The sequence below is a fragment of the Rissa tridactyla genome, chromosome 10, assembly GCF_028500815.1.
Source record: "Rissa tridactyla isolate bRisTri1 chromosome 10, bRisTri1.patW.cur.20221130, whole genome shotgun sequence".
NCBI classification, from domain to species: domain Eukaryota; kingdom Metazoa; phylum Chordata; class Aves; order Charadriiformes; family Laridae; genus Rissa; species Rissa tridactyla.
In genome coordinates, this window is record NC_071475.1 from 16,545,307 (window position 1) to 16,564,909 (window position 19,603).

The 19,603-nt window shown below is 44.1% G+C and overlaps 2 protein-coding genes and 1 long non-coding RNA gene across 5 annotated transcripts in view; 1 reads left to right on the forward strand and 2 right to left on the reverse strand.

Moving 5' to 3' along the window:
• LOC128915684 (uncharacterized) overlaps positions 1 to 1,935 on the reverse strand; it is a 60,161-nt gene extending 58,226 nt beyond the window's left edge. The window contains exon 1 of the long non-coding RNA XR_008468732.1: positions 1,769 to 1,935. This is a non-coding gene — a long non-coding RNA (uncharacterized LOC128915684). The remainder of the gene's footprint in view (positions 1 to 1,768) is intronic.
• Positions 1,762 to 16,692, forward strand: RBSN (rabenosyn, RAB effector). Its single transcript, XM_054216393.1, has 12 exons — positions 1,762 to 1,825; positions 2,233 to 2,499; positions 5,170 to 5,313; positions 6,464 to 6,564; positions 7,217 to 7,262; positions 7,375 to 7,536; positions 8,282 to 8,523; positions 9,359 to 9,429; positions 11,041 to 11,127; positions 11,610 to 11,712; positions 12,136 to 12,210; positions 13,082 to 16,692. The coding sequence occupies exons 2-12, from the start codon at positions 2,337 to 2,339 to the stop codon at positions 14,219 to 14,221; spliced, it is 2,334 nt and encodes a 777-aa protein (XP_054072368.1). The 5' UTR covers positions 1,762 to 1,825; positions 2,233 to 2,336; the 3' UTR covers positions 14,222 to 16,692.
• Positions 8,325 to 19,186, reverse strand: MRPS25 (mitochondrial ribosomal protein S25). 3 transcript variants are annotated; one of them, XR_008468731.1, is made up of 5 exons: positions 18,891 to 19,097; positions 18,690 to 18,796; positions 18,231 to 18,318; positions 17,518 to 17,990; positions 8,325 to 8,457 (listed from the first exon to the last, which is right to left on the reverse strand). XR_008468731.1 is itself a non-coding variant. In XM_054216408.1 (4 exons), the coding sequence occupies exons 2-4, from the start codon at positions 18,736 to 18,738 to the stop codon at positions 17,798 to 17,800; spliced, it is 330 nt and encodes a 109-aa protein (XP_054072383.1). In that variant the 5' UTR covers positions 18,739 to 18,768; positions 18,891 to 19,186; the 3' UTR covers positions 16,669 to 17,797. The 3 variants fall into 3 exon arrangements, 2 of the variants coding, with proteins under 2 accessions (XP_054072383.1, XP_054072382.1); XM_054216408.1 differs by lacking the exon at positions 8,325 to 8,457 and having other exon boundaries at positions 16,669 to 17,990; positions 18,690 to 18,768; positions 18,891 to 19,186; XM_054216407.1 differs by lacking the exon at positions 8,325 to 8,457 and having other exon boundaries at positions 16,669 to 17,990.
• Positions 19,187 to 19,603: the final 417 nt, after the last annotated feature.

A 19,603-nucleotide genomic window follows, 5' to 3' on the forward strand; every position in this document is an offset into this window, starting at 1 on the left:
TTTTCCCTTTTCATCCTCTAAGTACCTTTCTTCTGTATGTACACTGCTAGTTTCATTTCTAGTACCTATAGGCTGAAGACTTTTCAAGTTTTAAAATGAAACTGATAACACTTGAAAATATTTTCATGTTCTTAAGACCTTGGGGGTTAATACAACCCCTTAACTTATTAAATAATAATAAAAAAAAAGTTATAATCAATCATACCTTCTAAAATTTAACAGTTTATAATTTACCTGAGTGCACGGTGGGGAGAGTATCTGACCAGGGCAGCTTTTACAGCACAATAACATCTCTTACCAGTTTTTAATATCAAAGAGAAATTGGCTCTGTGTTTTGCATGCTGAATAGGAAGGTGACTGTAACTGGGGTTCTACATTATTTCCACAGCTGCTCATTTCTCTATTCAGAACTGAATCAAGACTGCATGGTTTTGAAAACCAGTGTGTTATGGTTCTTAACAGGAAACTGTACATGTAAAAAATCAGAGAGTTTGGCCATTTATAACATTCATTTACTTCTATGGTTAAATCAGTCCGGTTTTAAGACTTTGATTTCCCATTATACTTTTGCTGAATGGTGGAACTGTAAATACAAAACAGGTTAAATTCACTGGTGATGTGACAAGGTGCTGAGAGCGGTCATCTAAAAGGCAGCCCTCAAAGACCAGATTGCAGTAACAACACCAAAATTTAGAACAGCTACTAAAACCAATTGTGGATGAATCCCTTATCCCATCTGGGACCATCTGATATCCTTTAGCTAGGATTTGAAGCCCCTAGGAGCTGGGCATCTAGTTATAATCAATGCCTTAGAAAGCACATACACACACAACCCCTTAACCCCTGTTGAAGATGTTTTGAAGGACTTAACTTCAAAGATAAAACTGCAGGACATTAACAGTGAAAATCCACCTTTCATGGATAGGACTCAAGAGTAAATAGCATTGTCATGTAAGAAAATCTCTGTCGGAAAGGCTGTAATTCTAACAGATGAAGCAGAAATGTGGCTACACACTCCCATTATTTCCTCCACGGGCTAGGGAACGTGGTACAGCACAGATTTCTGCCAGTTAAGACTAAACCAAAACTAGCATCAGAAAGGGGGTGTTGAGAAGCTTTTGTCATTGCCCTATTATTTGTCAGGCAGCACGGACAAGAAGTAGTGGGATTCTAGTGGGATTCCTGGATTCTCTTTGGGGCTCAGTGAATGGTACGGCATCCAGTGCAACGGCTTCTGGTTTGGGGACACGTCCTTTGAACGCCTTGGTGGGCTGAGAAGGGGCCATCGGGCCTGCTGTTCTTCGCAGCACCGGGCCCGTCCCCAGTGGCTACGGGACACCAAGCACGGGCCCAGGAGGGGCCGGGCAGCAAAGCGTTGTGGTGGACGGCCCGCAGCAGCGAGAGGCCAAAGCGGGCGCCAGCCCCACCTTCCTCCGCCCTGCCTGAGGCTCCTGAGGGGATTCTGTCACCACCGCCTCACGCCTGCCCCTCTCCTACACACCTGCGGGCGCCGGGACGCGCCGGCGGGCCCCGGGACGAGCCGGCGGGCCCCGGGACGAGGGCTCTTCCCGTGCGGCCACACACAGGGTCGCGGCCACAGCGCCTCCCTCAGGGCGGGCCCGGGCCGCCACGCCCGCCCCGCCCGCCATCGATAGCTCTGCGCTTAGCAGCACACGCCTTAGCGGGGCCTCGCCTCTCCCTCCGCTCCCGGATGGGCCCTCCCTGACCCCACCCTTCCCGCCCATCGATATCTCGGCGCTCGCCCCACCTTCCGCCGCTTCCGGCACCCCAAGCGGTTGCGCGCGCCGCCCGCCCTGGCGCTGAGGTGAGGCTCGGTCGCCGCCACGGGGCCGGTGACACCGTCCCCTCTACCCCCCCGGCCGCGGGCACGAGCGCTAAGCCCCACCCCTTCCCCTGCGCGTGTCTCTCGTCCCGGCCGAGCGGGGGGCAACGGGCCCGGCGCGCGCTACCTCCCTGCGCCTGCGCAGGCGGCTCCCCGCCCCCCCCCCACCTGCCCCCCAGCCCCCCGGTGTTCCCCGTGCGCCGTCTCCCCGCAGCGGGGGCGCGAAGAGGCCCACCCCACCCCACCCACTTCCCCGGGCGCTGCTGGCCCCGCGGCCGCCCCATGCGCAGGAGTGGGAGGCGGCCCCCGGCCGGGCCTGGGCGCCCGCCGGGCCGTGGGGAGGCCCGGCCACGCCGCCCGCCCCACGCCGCCGCTCCCCTCTCTTTCAGGACGCCGCCGCGGACGATGCCGCTGCCGCCCCCTCCGTCCGTCTCTGCCCGCCCGGTCCCCGCGGGGCCGCGCCGCTGAGGGCGGCCGGCGCTGCCCGCCCGCCATGGCCGCCGGGTGCCCGCCGCCCTTCGGGGACCCGGGGGAGGTGCGGGAGGGGTTCCTGTGCCCCCTCTGCCTGAAGGACCTGCAGGCGCTCCACCAGCTGCAGGCGCACTACGAGGAGGAGCACTCGGGCGAGGACAGGGACGTCCGGGCGCAGCTCCGAAGTAAGAGGCGGCCGCCGGTTCGCGCGGTTTGGTGGTAAAAGCGGCCGGTGCCGCGGGCCCGGGGCGGCCGAGGGTACCGGGGGTTAATTGCAGTGAGCGACGAGGGAGGTGTCGGGATCCGTTACCGGCTACCTTAGGCCAAGGCTTGATTTTTTTTTTTCACATTATTTCCGATGCTTTAGAATTTACGTGTTGAAAGCAGGCACTTAAAAGGCGTCACTCTTTAAATGACTGATTTTATGCATGACTTTTATTATTGGCTTTGTGAGTTTGTGTTTGTTTGTTTTTATGTGAAATCTCCGATTTATGCTGTAACCCAGATGAATTCCCAAGCATTACTTGATGATCTTACAGGATATGGGGAATCTCTGGTACTTGACAGGTACCAGTTCATTAATCCCTTGCTTTGACAGTAGATAAAGCTGTAGTCGCAATTAAAGCGTAAAGTTAAGGAAGGGTGTTGGTGGGAAAAGAATGTGGGTGGTGGAGCTGGCAGTGGATGCTGGGAGTGTCCCAGGGTTCTGCTATGGGTTACCAGCTTTTACTGGTGTTTGAAAAATCCCTTTGGATTCTATTTAACTAAAATATTTCCCTTTTTTTACTCCTCCTTGCATGCACAGTGTCATTTTACATTGAGAGAAAACCACGCAAAAACTGGTGATAATTCTGTGTGTTCCCTGTAAAAATCTTTCAGGCTTTGTTTTGTTATATTAGACGTAGTGACCTGGCAGTCTTGAATTTTTACATCCTCCACGCCCCCCACCACTCCCCCAAGACTGATTACTGTTACTTCAGAAGTCTCTCTTCCCAGTGAAAAGTTTATGTTTTTAACAAGTCTGTTTTAAGGGTAGCACAGTTCACTATTTCATGAATCTTGAGTTGCTTTCTCTTAGTCTGGCCCCTCCTTGGCGTTCAGCGTGAGCCCTTCTCGGGCAGCACAGGTAGAGAGGCAGTGCCGCGGTCATGTTCTCGGCAAGGGTACACTGCTGCAGTAGCTGAATCTCAGGTGCTTCCATGGAGTGTTTAAACCAGAACAACAATATGGTTTTAATTGTGATAAGATGAAAAAAAACAACAATTTAGGCTTGGTAATCCCAAATGCTTCTTTTGTTTAATACAAAACACCTACATTTTGATTTTGTTCTCTCTTTAGTGTTCTTTTAATCTAAAACAGTGTACTGTGACTTCTCAGGCTCTTTCATATGTGTTCTTCCATAAAGGACGCTGGGTTTGTCTGATTATTTTCTCTCCTGGTTACTCATGTCAAGGTCTATCCAGTGAAGTCCCTTTGAGATGAAGGAAGACCAGCAGAATCACTCATTTAAATTACCTGTTTTAGGGACTAGTGTTCAAACTGTGCATCACGAGTGGTTGCACGACTGTGTGCTGAACTCCAGCTGTCCTAATTGTGGACTTGCAGAAATGCTTACAAATCACCTTATCGCTTCTGTTGAGTCATACTGAGGTGGTTAAGTTTGACTTCATGGCAACCAAAGTTATGAGGTTTGCTTGAAAAGCTTTTGTGTCTGTGACAAAGCCATGAGACATCCCTGCTTCTTTCTGAGTATGTCAGACTTTCAAAGTCCCGAGTGCAATTGTATTTTATATTTAGATAGTATAAACCTCATTTAAGAAACTGCAGCATCTAGCTGGCGTTTGCTGTGCTGGCTTGAGAGTAGGTATGGGGAGGAGAAATCCTATTTCTTAGATGATGTTTCAATGCTAGCAAAGCCCTTGCTGACCTGCCACAGTTTTGTTGAGAATTATGTTTTATATCACTGAGTGTCATTTTGGGAGGTAGCACAGCTTCAGCAGCTGAAAACCTGCTAGGAACTGTGATGTCTGCAAGAGGGGCCTGCTGGCATACCCCTAACGGCTGCAGCTCGGTAACACTCCGGTAAGGTCAAGGTGGAAATTCCAGTGTTTTGGACACTAAATAGGAAAACTAGAAATGTGAAAGGACATGCTAACTCATGGTTCCCAGCAGCTTTTTGGAAAGCTTGATGTATAAAAGATCTAGTTCAAGGAATGTGTTTGGCAAGAAAAGTAGTACTCTCAACTTCTGCTAGCATCCAGAGAGGAACATAGCTGCAAGGACAATAAAAGCTCTGAAGTTTCAAGTTCCTGGTCTTTTTTTTTTTTTTTTTTTTTTTTTTCCCCAGCCCGGGAGACTGCCCGTCTCTCACTGGCATTCCTATGAGAGAATGCAGTGGGCTGTTTAGTAGTTTTGAAATTATTTAAGTGTACAAGCATACCGAAATTCTTAGTTTGTAGTTTGTGCAACGAGACAAAGAAAGTGTTGAGCATCATTGAATCCAAAGAAAATCATTGGGAATTAAGATATTATCTGTATGATGTCCCAGAATGCTGTGAAATGGGTCCCATAGTTCAGGATAGCTTACTGAACTGTCTTACAGTGAAGTCTCTGAATGGAGTGTCTCAAACTACTGTTTTGTCATTAGCACCTTAGTACTGCTTTACAAAGAGATTTCATGTCATCTGTGATTCTCTGAACCGTGTTCAGGTTCTAAATGGAACACGTTGAGCATAAACTTGTCATAAAGGAAAAAGACTTGTGCTAAAAGATGAGGAATACTCCATACTGGTTTCATGTGACAAATATTCGGTGACTACCTGCCACGTTTGATAACTTGGGGTTATCTTTTTCAGATCTTGTCCAGAAGGCCAAAAGAGCAAAGAAAAAATTGCTGAAACGAGAAGGAGATGACAGAGCAGACTCTGGATCTCAGGAACGATACGAGTCTTTCAGCTATGGCGGAGTAGATCCGTACATGTGGGAGCCCCAGGAAGTAGGTAGGAGAGCTGGAAAGCGATACACAGTGGGGATAACTTTTCTTTTAATATTAATTGGGAAAGTGCTACAGTATTACTGAAGCGTGGAATTGTGTCTGTATTGCATTTGATTCACTGTAAGATGGGGTTATGGTTTGCATATACATTTCGGCAGCAATCATAGGATAAATATTAGCTTTTAGGCACTGAACTAGGAGAAGGTTTCAGAACATTAGAGAAGTGAGAACTGTTTTCTGACCAGAGTGGAGAAGATGAATCTGACAGATTTTAGGAGGGAATTTGGTGGGTTTGTGAAAGGGATTGTATGATGTCTCCAAAGCAGTGGCTGAATTCAGTTACCCAGAAGGGGCCCTTTCATTCCTATGAATTCAGCTTTGGAGGTTTTTTGGTTATTTCATTAGCATGAGGAAGTGAGATTCTTACACTTAAATAGATAATATCCAAAAGCAACAACTGATTTTATGTTCTACCAGTCAGAAGAAAGGTTAGGTTTCCTTATTTTGTCTGTAACTTTGATTTTTTAATACCTGGCTCATCTTACTCGGAAAAGGATTCGAAACTTAAACTGGAAAGCAATGTTGTCGAGTACAAATTGTATGTTTCTTAAATAGATGCTATAATGTTCTTTTGTATACTTGGCGATCAGTTTTCTGTAAATCTGAACTGTCATCAAGGATTTGATTCTGGCTGCTAAAGGTGGGAGGATGATCAGAAGTCTGACAGAGAAATCGCTGTTGCATAGACCTCCAGTGATCGTTGGACCTGCCTCTTCCCTTTGTTCAACACGTAGCCAGGAAACTAAAGGGAGTCAGTTTTGAGAGTACTACTAGTTGATAATAGCTTCCCAAATGTACCTGAGGGATGGAGAGGGGAAAAAAATAATTGTTGCAGGTGTTCTCTTTAACATAGTGCCTGTTGTTTTCTGTAGTAGAAATAAAACACTGTTTGTTGTTAGCCTGGAGATTAGGCTTAAACCTGCATATTCTATTTAGAACAGCACAGTGAAAATGTAGGATTCTAATGTGTCTTTAAAATTTGATTTGAACATGAGAAATAAACAGTGAGAAGAAGTGACATCTTTCTTTCAAGAGGCATTTAAATCCATACAGAACACGTGGGTGACTATGAAAACTTTCTGCTCTCTCTCCAGGTGCTATGAGAAGCCATCTTTCTGATTTCAAGAAACACCGAGCAGCCAGGATTGATCACTATGTAGTTGAAGTCAATAAGTTAATAATCAGGTTAGAAAAGGTAAATTTGCTGCTTTTTAATATTCTAGCCTTCTGAATGTTTCCTAGATTAAAAAAAAAAATATCTTATTTTAGTATGAAGTGTGCCCATTTATCTAGTGGTGTACTTTATAAAGGATACTAAAGTACAACTCTCTTCACACGCTACTGTTTTCCTTTTTGATCCTTGCGTACTGTGCTTGGTCTGACCCTGTACTATAGATATGATTTCTGTTTCTATGCACTTTGTTCAAGCTGAAGATGCTACTTCCACGTGCTTCAAGAACCATCTGGTTTTGTGTATATTTTCTCCAACTTTTACTTCACTAAATTTCTCCCTAATGTTTTTTTTCATGATTCTTCCAGCTTCTCATTCTTCAAAATCTACCAATAATATACTTACATTTTGGCTCAGATGCAGTAATGCTGGATGCTGTAAGGATTATGTCCAAAATGCTCTGATTTGCACAGGTTTGGCAGTCATTGTTCAGCACTACTTGCGTGAATATGGCATTAGAAATAAATAGGAAAGTAGCAGAAATCTGGTGTAAAACAGGCCGAGACTCCTATCTCTTAAAAATGCCAGGTTTCCTTTTCTTGTTGGGCTGGGTTACGTTGGGTTTTTTTTCTTGCAAAGATCAATTTTCTTGAATGTGTTATTTATCTTCTACTAGCTTACATCGTTTGACAGAGCAAACACTGAGTCAGCTAAAATAAGAGGTTGGTATGAACTTACCTCAGACTATTTGCTCCTATAGTTTAATCAGCTGAGAAATTAATTGAATGAATATCTTACATAGTGTGTATTCCCTCCCCTCTTGCCCAATCACAGCTATAGAGAAGTCTGTTGTGCCTTGGGTCAGTGATCAGGATGTTCCGTTCTGCCCAGACTGTGGCAGTAAGTTCAGCATTCGAAACCGGCGTCACCACTGCCGCCTCTGTGGGTCTATTATGTGCAAGAAGTGCATGGAACTTGTCAGTCTTCCTTTGGCAAGTAAGTGCAGTGTGTGGTGTTAATTCCTCCTTTCCTTAGCTCACTCAGGGTGCTAACTGCATCCTGGCTTTCTGCCATTAGACAAAAAGCTGCTGGTAATATTCTGCCTGTGCGGAAAACTTGGTCCTTAACATGTCATTCGGTTTCATGCTGACACTTGTGTGCGAAACAGAACAAGAATGATTTCTCCATTCTTTGTCTCCGTTCCTTCTTCAGATTTGGAACTATTGTGGGTATTTCCAGTCTTGCCCATGGTTGTCCAAAAGCTGACATTAAGGAAATTCATCCACAAGCCCTTAAGAAACCCTTTGAACTTTAATTTCCTCATCTAATGCACTGCATTAGAGAGGAGACTGTATTTTATGTGGAAATAAATGACATTAACTGGGCTTTTTTGGAATGTTTGAGCACAAAACATGGACGTCATTAACATACCTCTTCTTCCACAGGCTATTCTGTAACAAGCTCCAACATGAGAATGCTTCTAGGCATAAGCAAAGTAGGTGGTTCTCAGCAGTCTGCTCTCTAGCTGCTTTTAGAATGGAGCAGGATTTACAGAGAAGACCCAAATTCTGACTTGCAGTCTTGGTTTTCGTGGGTTCCTGGCACGTCTTTCAGCAGACTGTTTCAGCTTGGTTTTCTAACATTATCCGAATGTAGTTTCTCTTTAAAGTGAATTCATTTCTGTTGGTAAAATCTGTTGGCTTCTCCAGTCACTGTAAAATTACCTGTGTGTAATTTTTAGGCAAACTCACTAGTGCCAGCAAAGAGGCCTTGGGTTCTCATACTAGCCCAAACTCCTCACCTAATAGCATCCATGGCTCCCGCCGTGGCAGCATCAGCAGCATAAGCAGTGTGAGCTCAGTTCTGGATGAGAAGGACGATGACCGAATCCGATGCTGTCGGCACTGCAAAGATACCCTGTTGAAGAGAGAACAACAGATTGATGAGAAAGAATACACACCGGAAATTGTGAAACTCTATGAGGTAAATTAACTCTTTGCTGCTTTCATCCTCTGTATGTAACTGCAGTTGTCACTACTTGCCTTCTGGTTGCTCATGTCCAAGCTCTTACTTTATGACTTAATACATACTTGTGTTAGAATAGACTCTATTGGGTGTTTATGCCACGTAACAAAGATATATCTGAAACGATGGAGCCAGTTGCCCTGTAGTATTTATATCCCATGGTAACTTCAAACATCATTTTAAGATACATCGTCATTCTCATCATCTGGAATTAATAGTTCTGAGATGCCTCTCTTAAAACTGTGAACTGTCAGTTGGGATTCCTCAGAACAGTTCTTGTTTAAACCGATGATATGCTGTGCACTTTTTTGATGGGCTGCGCCAGAACTATAGGACTCGATGTTGTCAGCAGCGTATGGCTGGAACATTGTGTTCAAATATGCTTTGAAAGCAGGTACTGACAATCAGCAGGTGTCTTCAGTAGAGTCCTGTCCCCCCCCAGGTTAGTATTAATGGGAGTTTCTGTTTGTGTTGGGAATTTCTGTTGGTTGGGAATTTCTGTTGGTGCTCTTTGTGAAGAGATTTAAGGCTAGAAGTTGTCCAAGTCATCTATTAAAACAGCTTCTGAATTCAGAATTCACCTTGCAGGGGTACAGGGAGTCTTTCTCTGTTTCTGGCCATGCCATCTGTATTCTGAAGATAACTGGAGAGTCTTGTCATCCTGAATAGTCGAATGGCTTTTTTCATGGTTAACTTTGGGTGCACACAGGCAGCACAAAAGGTTTATCTCAGCATGTTCTTGGATTAGTGTTTTAATATAAGTTCTTTTTTTATACATTTTGTTTTAAACAAGAAACTCCGCCTCTGCATGGAGAAGGTTGACCAGAAGGCGCCAGAATACATAAAGATGGCAGAATCGCTAAAGTAAGCCCCATTCACTGATTTTGTTCATGAATATATGTATTTTTCCTCCCCAGAAGTGTGGGAAGGAGTAAGGAAATGGCGTGCTAAGACTGCAAGAGTGTATAAATTACAAGAAAAAGCAGTGTTAGGTTATCTGTTGTCTTGTGGATGTTCCTCAGACGAAGTAGTACTGAACTAATTATTAATGGTAACATTGCATGCAGAGAAGTCTGATTTATTTTTTTTAAAAGCCACTTCCCAGTGAGGTGCCGCTGTCATACTTTGACACATCATCTTTGCAAAAAGGAAGCAGAAGGCGACAATTTTTGTTTAAATGAGCCTCTTTGAAACAGTTGAAGTAGGATATTGCTGCCCTCGGCTGGATGATACGGCTTCCAAGTAGTGCCAGCAGCAAAGGATTGCTTGAATGCTTCTCATCTGCTCTTGTGTAAAGCAAACTGCCTCTACCTGAGAGTTGGTCTAAACCTGGCTGGCCTGCCCTGTGCTGCGCTGCGGTGGATAAGCAGCATCCACCTATCATACTTGTATGCATAACTTTTTCCGGTAATATTCTGTCACCGGGGTAACTTAAATCTCTCCAGCTGTATCTGCAACAGGTTGCCAGGTTATACTTCTGGCTTGTATAGTGGAGAAGTGCACACATTGGTCTTAGACTATGAAGCACGTCCATTTGGACAGTTAAAGTTAACAGATATTTCTGTACCTGTCCTTCAGATCTGATGGCTGTAGAAAAATGAGGCTGTCATTCTTAGTAACAAAACTGTTTCTGTAAAAACACACCTCCCAAAAGGAAGAAAGAAATACAAAAGGTGAAAAACAAGCTGTTACTGCTTTTGGTCGTGACTTCATGAGAGCTGGTTATGTGGCTTGACAACTGGAGAGAAGTAAAAATATGAATGCCCTGGATAATGGAAGCACATGTCGGAGAACAGATGTCTTAGTGATGTAATTAAACATTTCTGACTAATAGTGAGTCCCAGAAACTGGAATCATATGGACAGTGAAGTTGCTTTTTAGAGAGTGATCCTTACCTTTTGTATTTGTGATGTAAAAGGAGAGGGAAGCAAAAAAACTGGTGAAGTCTTCCCCATTAAATCTTACTTCGTTTCATCAGTAAATGTGAGACTCTAGGAAAGCGACCATAGGTCACTAGCATCTTAAATATTATACCCATGCAGGGTTGTAGGCTTTTACTTTCTGAGAAATGTTAGTAGAGATAACTATTTTACTTTAATGGTAGAGTTACTTATTCAGTCAGTCACTTTTTTCCACACCCAATTGCCTGGAAAAACACTCAAAAAATAGATGCATTTGCTAAGTTTGTGTATACTTTAGATAGTACTGGTAGAGTGGTATCCTTGTGTTAAGATACAAATATCCTGTAATAGTAAATAACAATACAGTCATAAATAAAATTATCTTCTATGAAGTGTTTATCTTCACAAGATAATTGTCACTTTCCACTTTTGTCACAAAGAAAGGGTTTTTAAATACAATAAGCTTGAAATAAAGTGATTCAACCCCCATAGCGTTAGCTGTTGGATAACCTCTAGTGTGTACGTATTGTTAGCTGGATGAATGACTTACAGTGAAGTCGTGTTTATTTCTTAGTGCTGGGGAGACAACCTACAATCTTGAACACGCTAACGACTTGAGGGTGGAGATTCAAAAAGTATATGAATTCATAGATGCCCTAAGGTAAAAGATCTCTCTCTTTCCTTCTCCCCCTCGCATGTGTGTATCTCCCTCTGTTATGACTTCTCTGTAGTTCTTTCTCAACTGTTGGTGTCTGTGTTTGTGTAGCGTATACCTCCGTATTCGTATGGGTAATCAGTTAGTCTGCCCAGTTGTAAAGAGCATGTGAAAAGGTACATGCTGTTCCTGTGCACCATCAGTTTCTACTTCCTTTTCCAACCTTAAAATCTGCAGTGGAAATAACTAAGCACAGAAGAAACAAATAGTGGCATAGTCTTTTGTTGTGGTGGTGGTTTGTTTTTGTTCTTTTTTTAAAAAGGGGGGTGGGGTGGGAGTGGAAAGTGTTATAACTTGCAATATCCAAAATGGTTTACCTGAAAGAACATCAGAAAACTTTCATCCAATATTGTCTCTCTCCCTTTCTGTTGTATTTTTGCTGGCCCTTGTTTTTGAGCTGATGAGGCTGTATATTTGCTTTGATTCAGTAAGAAGATTTTGAGTCTAGGCTTGCATGAAGATCCCCAACCTCATCCTAAAACACTACAACTTCAGAGAATGATAAGATATTCAGCTACGCTTTTTGTTCAGGTAAATGAAGCGTATGTTATAAGCTGAATGTAAATTTTATGTGGTGTTCTCTTTGCCTGGCTTCCCTGTGGTTTGAAACTACTTTGACAGGAGGTTTAGTTCTATACATTTTCTGTAGTTCCCCTAATGACTTATGGTAGCCTTAAATGAGCTAGCTTCAGTACAGGCAGTGTAGTCAGAGTGTTGAGTTTAGGGCCCTGAGAGAACGCGTGAATCTCCGCTCTGCCTCTCACCGAGGTGCGAGCCTCGCCAGCTGTATTGTTGTGGCAGCAAAGATGCGCTCAGATATACGGCAGTAACTGCAGCGTAAAAGTGCCTTTTATTTGCTTGTAGGGTGTTCTGGTGGTTGTATCTCTCTTTTCAAGTACTTGAAAATTGGCTGAATGCCTCCAAGTAACACTGCAAATATTTCAATTTTGCCAGGAAAAACTGCTTGGCCTAATGTCCCTGCCAACCAAGGATCAGTATGAAGAACTGAAGAAGAGAAGACTGCATTTGGTAAGACAGGTTAACATCTTGTATCGGGGGCTTCAAGGGCTTAAGCCTAGTAGCTGTGTGTGTTTGAACAGTTGCCTTTAACATTGGAGTTCGGTTTTTAGTTTTCTTACGCAAATCGTTCCATACCCTTTTTCAGGGATTCATGTAACATCATCGTTGTATTCTATCCAGAATGTAAGTAGGTGTGTATTGAGCAGCTGAACACTTCTAGAAAGCAGCAGTGACTTGGTTGCACATGCTGTTTCTGCTGCGGCACATACGCAGAGCAAGCCCTAAACTAAGTATGTTAGTTCACGTGGATGTTCAGATTGTGTTCTGGAGTTCATTTGCACAAGTAGAATTTGGAGATTTCTTTCCGTGGTGAAGAAAGACAGAATAAGGGAGGGGGATTTTTAAGTTAGGAGGGAGAACATCATTAACTGTGAACTAAACCAGCTTTATCTTGAGGTAGAAGTTGAGAACTCAGAATTGTTGCACTCCAAAAGCTAATGGTATCAGTGGCCTTTAAGAGTGATGTTCTATTACAGATGTCTGCTGTAGTCATATGCGATACAGTTACTGTCCAAACCTAGACCACTCTTTGCACAGTTGCATTAGGCATTTTTTTCCTCTCTATATAAAACACTGTCACTGCTCCTGCTTGCCCTCTAGTTGGTAGAGGCAGATGTCATCAGATTTTGATCAATATTGTCAGCAAACAACTGAAGGGAAGTATTCAGGTGGTAACATGAAAATAAGCATTTTATGCAAAGTAACCAAAAATGCAGCTGATCCCTTTCAGTGGCAGCCAGCAATGTCTACGATCAGCTAACTTCTTATACCTATGGATATTTAGAACAGAAGTTTTCAAGCTGTGTGTTTTTTGTTTTAGGTGGCTCTTGAAACACATGGAAAACAAGAGGAAAAGCAGAAAGAGTTTATCTCCAGATCTGCAGCTGCAGTTAATGGTGATGCAACTCACCTGAAAAAAGGAACAGTCAGGAAATCTGAAGGCTGGTTACCTACATCTAGCATATCGAGAGAGAGTGAGATAGCAGACCCACTTCTTCAGCAGATTGACAATATCACATCCTTCATTAAGCAAGCAAAGGCAGCTAATAGGATAGATGAGGTCCATATGTTGCAAGAGAACCTGAGGCAGCTGCAGGATGAATATGATCAACAACAAACTCTGAAAGCTATTGAGCTTTCTAAAAAACAGGCAGAAGAGGAAGAGATGCAGAGGGAAGAACTTCAGGTCCTTCGTGAAAAAGAGTGGGAAAGAGAACACCTCAAACTCATGTCTCAGCATTCAAGGACACGCTCCTTAGACTTCAGAGAAGTCAGGCAGCATCAGCATGAGGTTGCAAAAGAGAATCAGAATTTGACAGCACATGCATTAAATCTGGGTATTACTGAAATCAAAGAGGACCCAAGTTTTGAAGCTCCTGCTGTTGATCAGCTGCCGGCTAAAGAGCACTTGATCTTCACACTCAAACCCCAGAGTGCCCCACAGTGTGACAAAGAGCAAGATCGGACAGCCTGTCTAAACCCCTTTGAAGATGAAGCAGATACCCCTCAGTCAGAGGAAGATCCTAGTAACCCCTTTGCCAAAGAAGCTTCTCCAGTAGTTTCCTTCTCTAATGCAGCTGTGCAAAGGGATAAAAAGGAATATAATCCATTTGAAAATGAGGAGGAGGATGATGAACAAACTAATGGAGCACCTGGCAGTACTTTAAACCCTTTTGAAGAGGATGAAAATCCATTTCAAAAGCCTGGGGGCAGTTGGAATTCTGGGAATCCATTTGAAGAGGGATCCTCTACCAATCCTTTTGAAGTGGAGGATGGCAATGAGGCCTCTGGAGAGGAGGCTATAGAGGAAGAGCTGCTTCTCCAACAGATAGATAATATCAAGGCTTACATATTTGATGCCAAACATAATGGACGAATGGATGAGGTGGAGGTACTGACAGAGAACTTAAAGGAATTGAAGCGCACATTAGCCAAGCAGAAGGAGAAATCCAACTGCTGAAGCAGCAATAGGGCCGTGTAATAATTATTTTAAGTCTGGTGTTAAATATGGGAAGGTAGAGCAGACACTTACAAACAGGAGTACAGATCACAAGAGGGAATTGGGGGAATCTTTACTCTTACGCACTTTCAATTGGCCTTTCCACTACTGCTCAGTCTTGAAGAAAGAATTATTGAGGTATGCTGCTGGTCTCAAATGCTTATACTAAGACATTTTAAAATAACTTGTTACAACACTCTTTTAATGCTAACTGGTCTTATTGTGTGCTTATTTTGGTCAAAGTGGTTAAGTGCTAATAGGGAACTATGATTTGGCAATGGTTGCAATGTTGGCTTGTCATCTTTCCTCCTTTCTGTTGTAGTATTGGCCTTTCAAGTGGGGTATTGACTAAGGAGAGATGAAAACTTTTCTAAAACTGCATCCTTGGATAATGACAGAGGGTGATGTTTCAGGCTAGTTTAATTGCCTAATGGGGTTAGGATAAAGTGATGTTAAAAGGCTATTCTCATTCTTCGAGGTGCAGAATATCCAGACTTGCAGATCAATTTTGTGCAATGCTAATACATAAAAGGGATTTTAAGACTGAGAAAAACTTTATAACTGATCTTAATATGAGTAACTTTTTTAATGTGTTTATAAAAATTCCCAAGTAACATTTGGATGCTGTCTTTTCATCACTTTTAGTTTCCCATTTGCTCTGAGCACAAACTACAGTGTAATAGAGAGCTCCGTGCTGGCTTGAGAGACCTGCTTGTATGGGAGCAAATATCTGCTCACTTCCAGGGAAGGTGCATCAGGCTAGCACCATTTCAAACTATGATATACAGGGGGGCCCTCCAATTCCTGATTATCTTCTGGAATCTACACATTCCTTTAAATTCTCTGGGTGACAGAATGATCATGTTTGTTGTATTTGTGAGACTGGAACCCTCTTTTTGTAGCACTCAAGGAACAAAAATCTTGTTTACAATGGAGAGCTGAAGTGCCACTGAAGTGGAATTATGTGAAAGCTGGAAGACAAAGTCTGTGGCTGTGATAGTGCCAGATAGCAATTCTCTTTCATATTTGATTCCCCTTGGAAGTTATGAGAATCAGGTATGTCTGTCTTAAATAAGAAGCTCCAAATTGGAGTCACCTTGTGGTCCAGGGGATGACTGTGTGATGGCCAGCATGTGGGATGCAGGAGGGCTTGGAGCTGGGCTGCTTTCTGCAGACTGCTGTCAGAAATGTAGGATCACTTCAGGGTTAGGTCAGCCTGTATCTTTGTGAAAGGTGGAGCCTGAGCCGCTTTGGTTTTTATCTTTGAAAGGCAGAGGTCCATCATCAGGCATCAGCGTTTTGGAACGGTGGCGGGGAGGAGTTAATCTAAAGGGTGTATTTATTTAAAGGTGAAATAGAGGAAAATCAGGCAGTTCACACTGTATAGCACTAATAATAGTGGGCTTACTCAGAAGTGTGAACTCTTGTGGAATGGGCTGTCTTTTAACTATGACTCTGATAATATATATATTAGCATAGCTGCAATGCAAGCATTGCATAATATTTTAGAGACACAAATAATTATGCTGTCTAAAAAGCAGAAACTCTAGTTTTATTCTGCTGTAAATAAGTGGGTGTAGGGACTTGTGGAACTGTTGTTTAGAAAAACCAAACTGCCTATATTGTCACTTCATAGCAGTAGTAACTGATGAAAATACCTTAGAGGAGCCAGCTAAGGACAGCTGATGTTCTTCCTACTGTAGCCTAAATCTGAAGTTGAAAGGTGCACAAAACAGGTTGTCTTAAGACCATGAAGTTTTTACACTGAGGCATTTTATTAGAGTTGATGGAGTCCCTGAGTGTTATTTTGCACCAAGTGAAACAAAGAATGGAGGATTCTGAAAGGTCATAAACTAATAGATGATGTGCACTGTGGCACCAGCCTTACAAAGGCAGGAAAAGAAAAAGATAGCTAAACTGAAGTTTGTTTTAACAGTAGTAGTATAAGGTAGTTATTTAAGACAGACTTGTTTCCTAGTCAAGAGGATTGCTCTCTGCACTGTGACCCAAAGCTTTTTTTGGTATCAACATGGAAAAAAATGTTTCAGTGTCTTCAGCTTTCTCATTTAAAGTGTTTTTTCCTTGTTGCAACTATCCTGCCTTGTTTGTATTTTCAGTCTAATGCACTAATAATTAAAGTATCCTTATTGTACATGTAATAATGTATTTTTACAAGCAGATAACAGACTAGCATACCTCATGATCTTTGTCAGTGTTAAATGTAATAGACTAGACATCTGATTCTAAAGGCATCTCCAAAGCGAAGACCTTATGTTGGTATTTGGACTGCTGCGAGGCTCACGAGGCACAACGGAATGAAGATATCTTAACCGTAAAACCCAGTAACTAGCATTGACTTTTGTTAAATTTGCATGCACTACTCTGTATGGAAACTTTGTAAACAGAGATGAAATAAAACAACATGTTTATTTTGTGCTGTGTTTTGTCCTTGACGATTTTTACAGGACACTCGAATCGGTGTGAAATTCTGTACTCAACCATTAGCTCAGAAATGCTGAAATACAGTTCTACAGTAATTTGCATATAAGCGCCTGACTTTAAAAGGTATGTGCAGTTACCAAATTCCAAGCAATATAGTACAATCTAGCAAATGTTCATGTACTTTTACAGGTGCAGTGTAATTGTGTGGTGAGGCAGAAGCTATGATGATTTAGAAGGGTTTTGTTGTCCATGTGCAGGGAGTGTCTGAGGTCAGAGGAGTTATAGAGCAGCACTGCGCTTTGAAGCATAATGGACTTGCTGGCTGGAATTTACTGGAAGTTGATAAATCCAGACACAGTTCTCCTTTGTATGATGTTTTTTGTTTGTTTTTTTTTTTTTTTTTAAAGGAAGACTGTTTAGGAAATTGTCTTCATTTAAGAGTAGCTTTACACTTTTTTGGAAGGATAATGAAAATAATTGTAAAGCACAATTTTTCAAATACCAGTTTACATGTTCTCCTTTACTGCTGATATTCTTCACTTGATCAGTGCTTCTCAGAGCTGCACTATCAATTGCAAAAGTTTGATCAATCATAAATGAGACTTTTAGCTGAGTGGTAACTAAATTAATAAAATTCAGCATATAGTTACATTATTGTTTGGCTGTCTTCAGTTAGTACAACATGGAAATCAGCAGGAACACTTTTATACCAGTTTCTACAAACTGTGGAATTCCATGCTGCTTCTAAGATAACTGAACTTTTTAGTCTAGTCTATCTCAAAGCAATCACAATCTTGTTTTTGCCATAATCTTACCCATGCAGGCATGAGCAGGAAATAGGGCTCTAATCATTCTGTTTTCCTCCTTCTGTTCTTCCTTCAAGCTTTGTAAAAGTGGCACCAGAAAAAGCTGTGTTTTTAACTTTTCTTTATTTTTTCACTGAAGTCTTCTTACAGCTAGAATAATTTATGAGGTAAAGTTTTCTCTATTATATGAACCTGCTTGTTCCTGTTTCCAGGAGCTGTGAACTCTTGTGTCTCACTGAAGTACCTGATGATCTGGCCCTGAGGAAAAACAGCTGCATGATGTGAGATGTCAGGCGGATGCTTCATTTTTCATAGCGGCTTTGTATTTTCCCCTCATCTCTTTGGGCAGTGGCACAAAAGCAGGGCAGGGAACTTGGCCTTCAATTTCACACATGCATTCTCGCAGATGATACTTCTTAGGCCCAAAAGTTGCTGGATGTGACAGTTTTTTCCTTTCTTTTTCCTCTTTTTCGAGTGTTTCTCTAGAAAAGAGATCTGTTTGTTACTATCAGAAGCCTGAATGGCAACACTTCTTCTCCCTTCTCTGGACCCAATTTACCAGAAAGATGGATTTACAGTTCTTAGCTTGTGGACTTCACTTAGGCTCATGACAATTTTGTCTGGAAAAAGCGGTATTTCCTTCTGTCTACCTGACGCAAGTGTCAAGGAATTGTATTATGATGTATGCTAGGCTGTGTGTTAGCTTATTAAGTGTTACTTACTTGCTTTTCCCCAAGATTTTTTTAACGTGCTCAGTTATTTCTTTGTTGGTTTTATCTTCCACGTCAACTAAAACTTGTTCTCCACTGTCTGTCAAGAAAGATTTGTAACAGTAAATCAGACAGTACCCCTTTCCTACCCCGTGCTGTTTTAAACGCAAACGTACGCATGCAAACAGAACGTACAAAACTAAGACATCTGCTTCTCTATTACAGTTAATGCACAACGTAACGTTTCTTCGCGTAGGAGACCTCGGGGGCCGCTGGCAGCGCTGGGGAGCGCGGGCTATAAGCCCTTGCCGGCTACAAACCCTCGCCGGCGGGGCCGCCTCAGGGCAGACACGCTGGTCAAACCGCGCTGCCGGCGCCGAAGCCGCGGCGGCCCCGACTGCTGCGGCAGCCGCGTCCGCCCAAGGAAGCCCCGCTCGGGGCCGCGGCCCGGCCGCTGCCGGCGGCACCTACCCAGGTAGAAGCGGAGGAAGGGCGAGGGGGTCATGTTCCTGAAGAGCATGATCTGCACCCAGGGGTTCTTGTACTGGATCTGGGGGATGTTGAAAAACACAAACTTTCTGGAAAGGAGGAGAAGAGAAACGCACAGGCGCGAGCCGAGATGCCTCGCGGCAGGCGCGGCCCGCCCCGCGCCCCGCCGCCCCCCGCGCTCACCTCGCCCCCTCGCTCAGCTCCCCCGCCGTGTTGTAGTTCACCGTCATCACCTTCACCGAGCTCTTGAAGATGATGTCGCCCTGGCTGAGATACTGCAGCGTCCGCCTGATGGGGAACCGGCCCTTCATCGGCATGGCGGCAGCTCAGCCTCGGCCCGCCGGCCGGAAATGGCGGCGAGCGCCGCCCCGCGCTGGCATCTGCCCCGCGCCCGCCGATCCCTCCGCGGCGCGTGGGTGCCGGGGTCGGACCGTGAGGAGAAGTGTCCTTCCGCCGGACGCCTCGGGCAGGTCCGCGAAGCCCCGCGGCCGCTGCTCGGGTCCGGCTCGCGGGGGCGAAGGTGCCGCGGAGGGCGGAGGCCGCGGCGCCTCCGCGGGTCCCGGCGGCTTCTCCTGAGGCGACTTGGCCGGTTCTGTTTGTGTCAGCGCGCGCTGCCGCTCCCCTCGGCCGGCGGCACCCTGCGAGCGCCTGTCGTGCGCCTCCGGACGCTCTACAGGCGGAACAGCCACCCGAACGCTCCGCTCCGCGGAGACAATTCCAGTTGTCAGAGGATCAGCCTTTTCCAGCATGGGCAACGAAAACTCCCCCTTCACCGCAGGCCTCTACATGAAAAGGACTTTTTTTTTTCTTTCCGTCGGTGCGTGGTTTTCTTCTGCACCCCTGGATTTGACAACCGAAACCTGCTCTGATTAGCCTGGTTTCCTCCAAGTTGAACA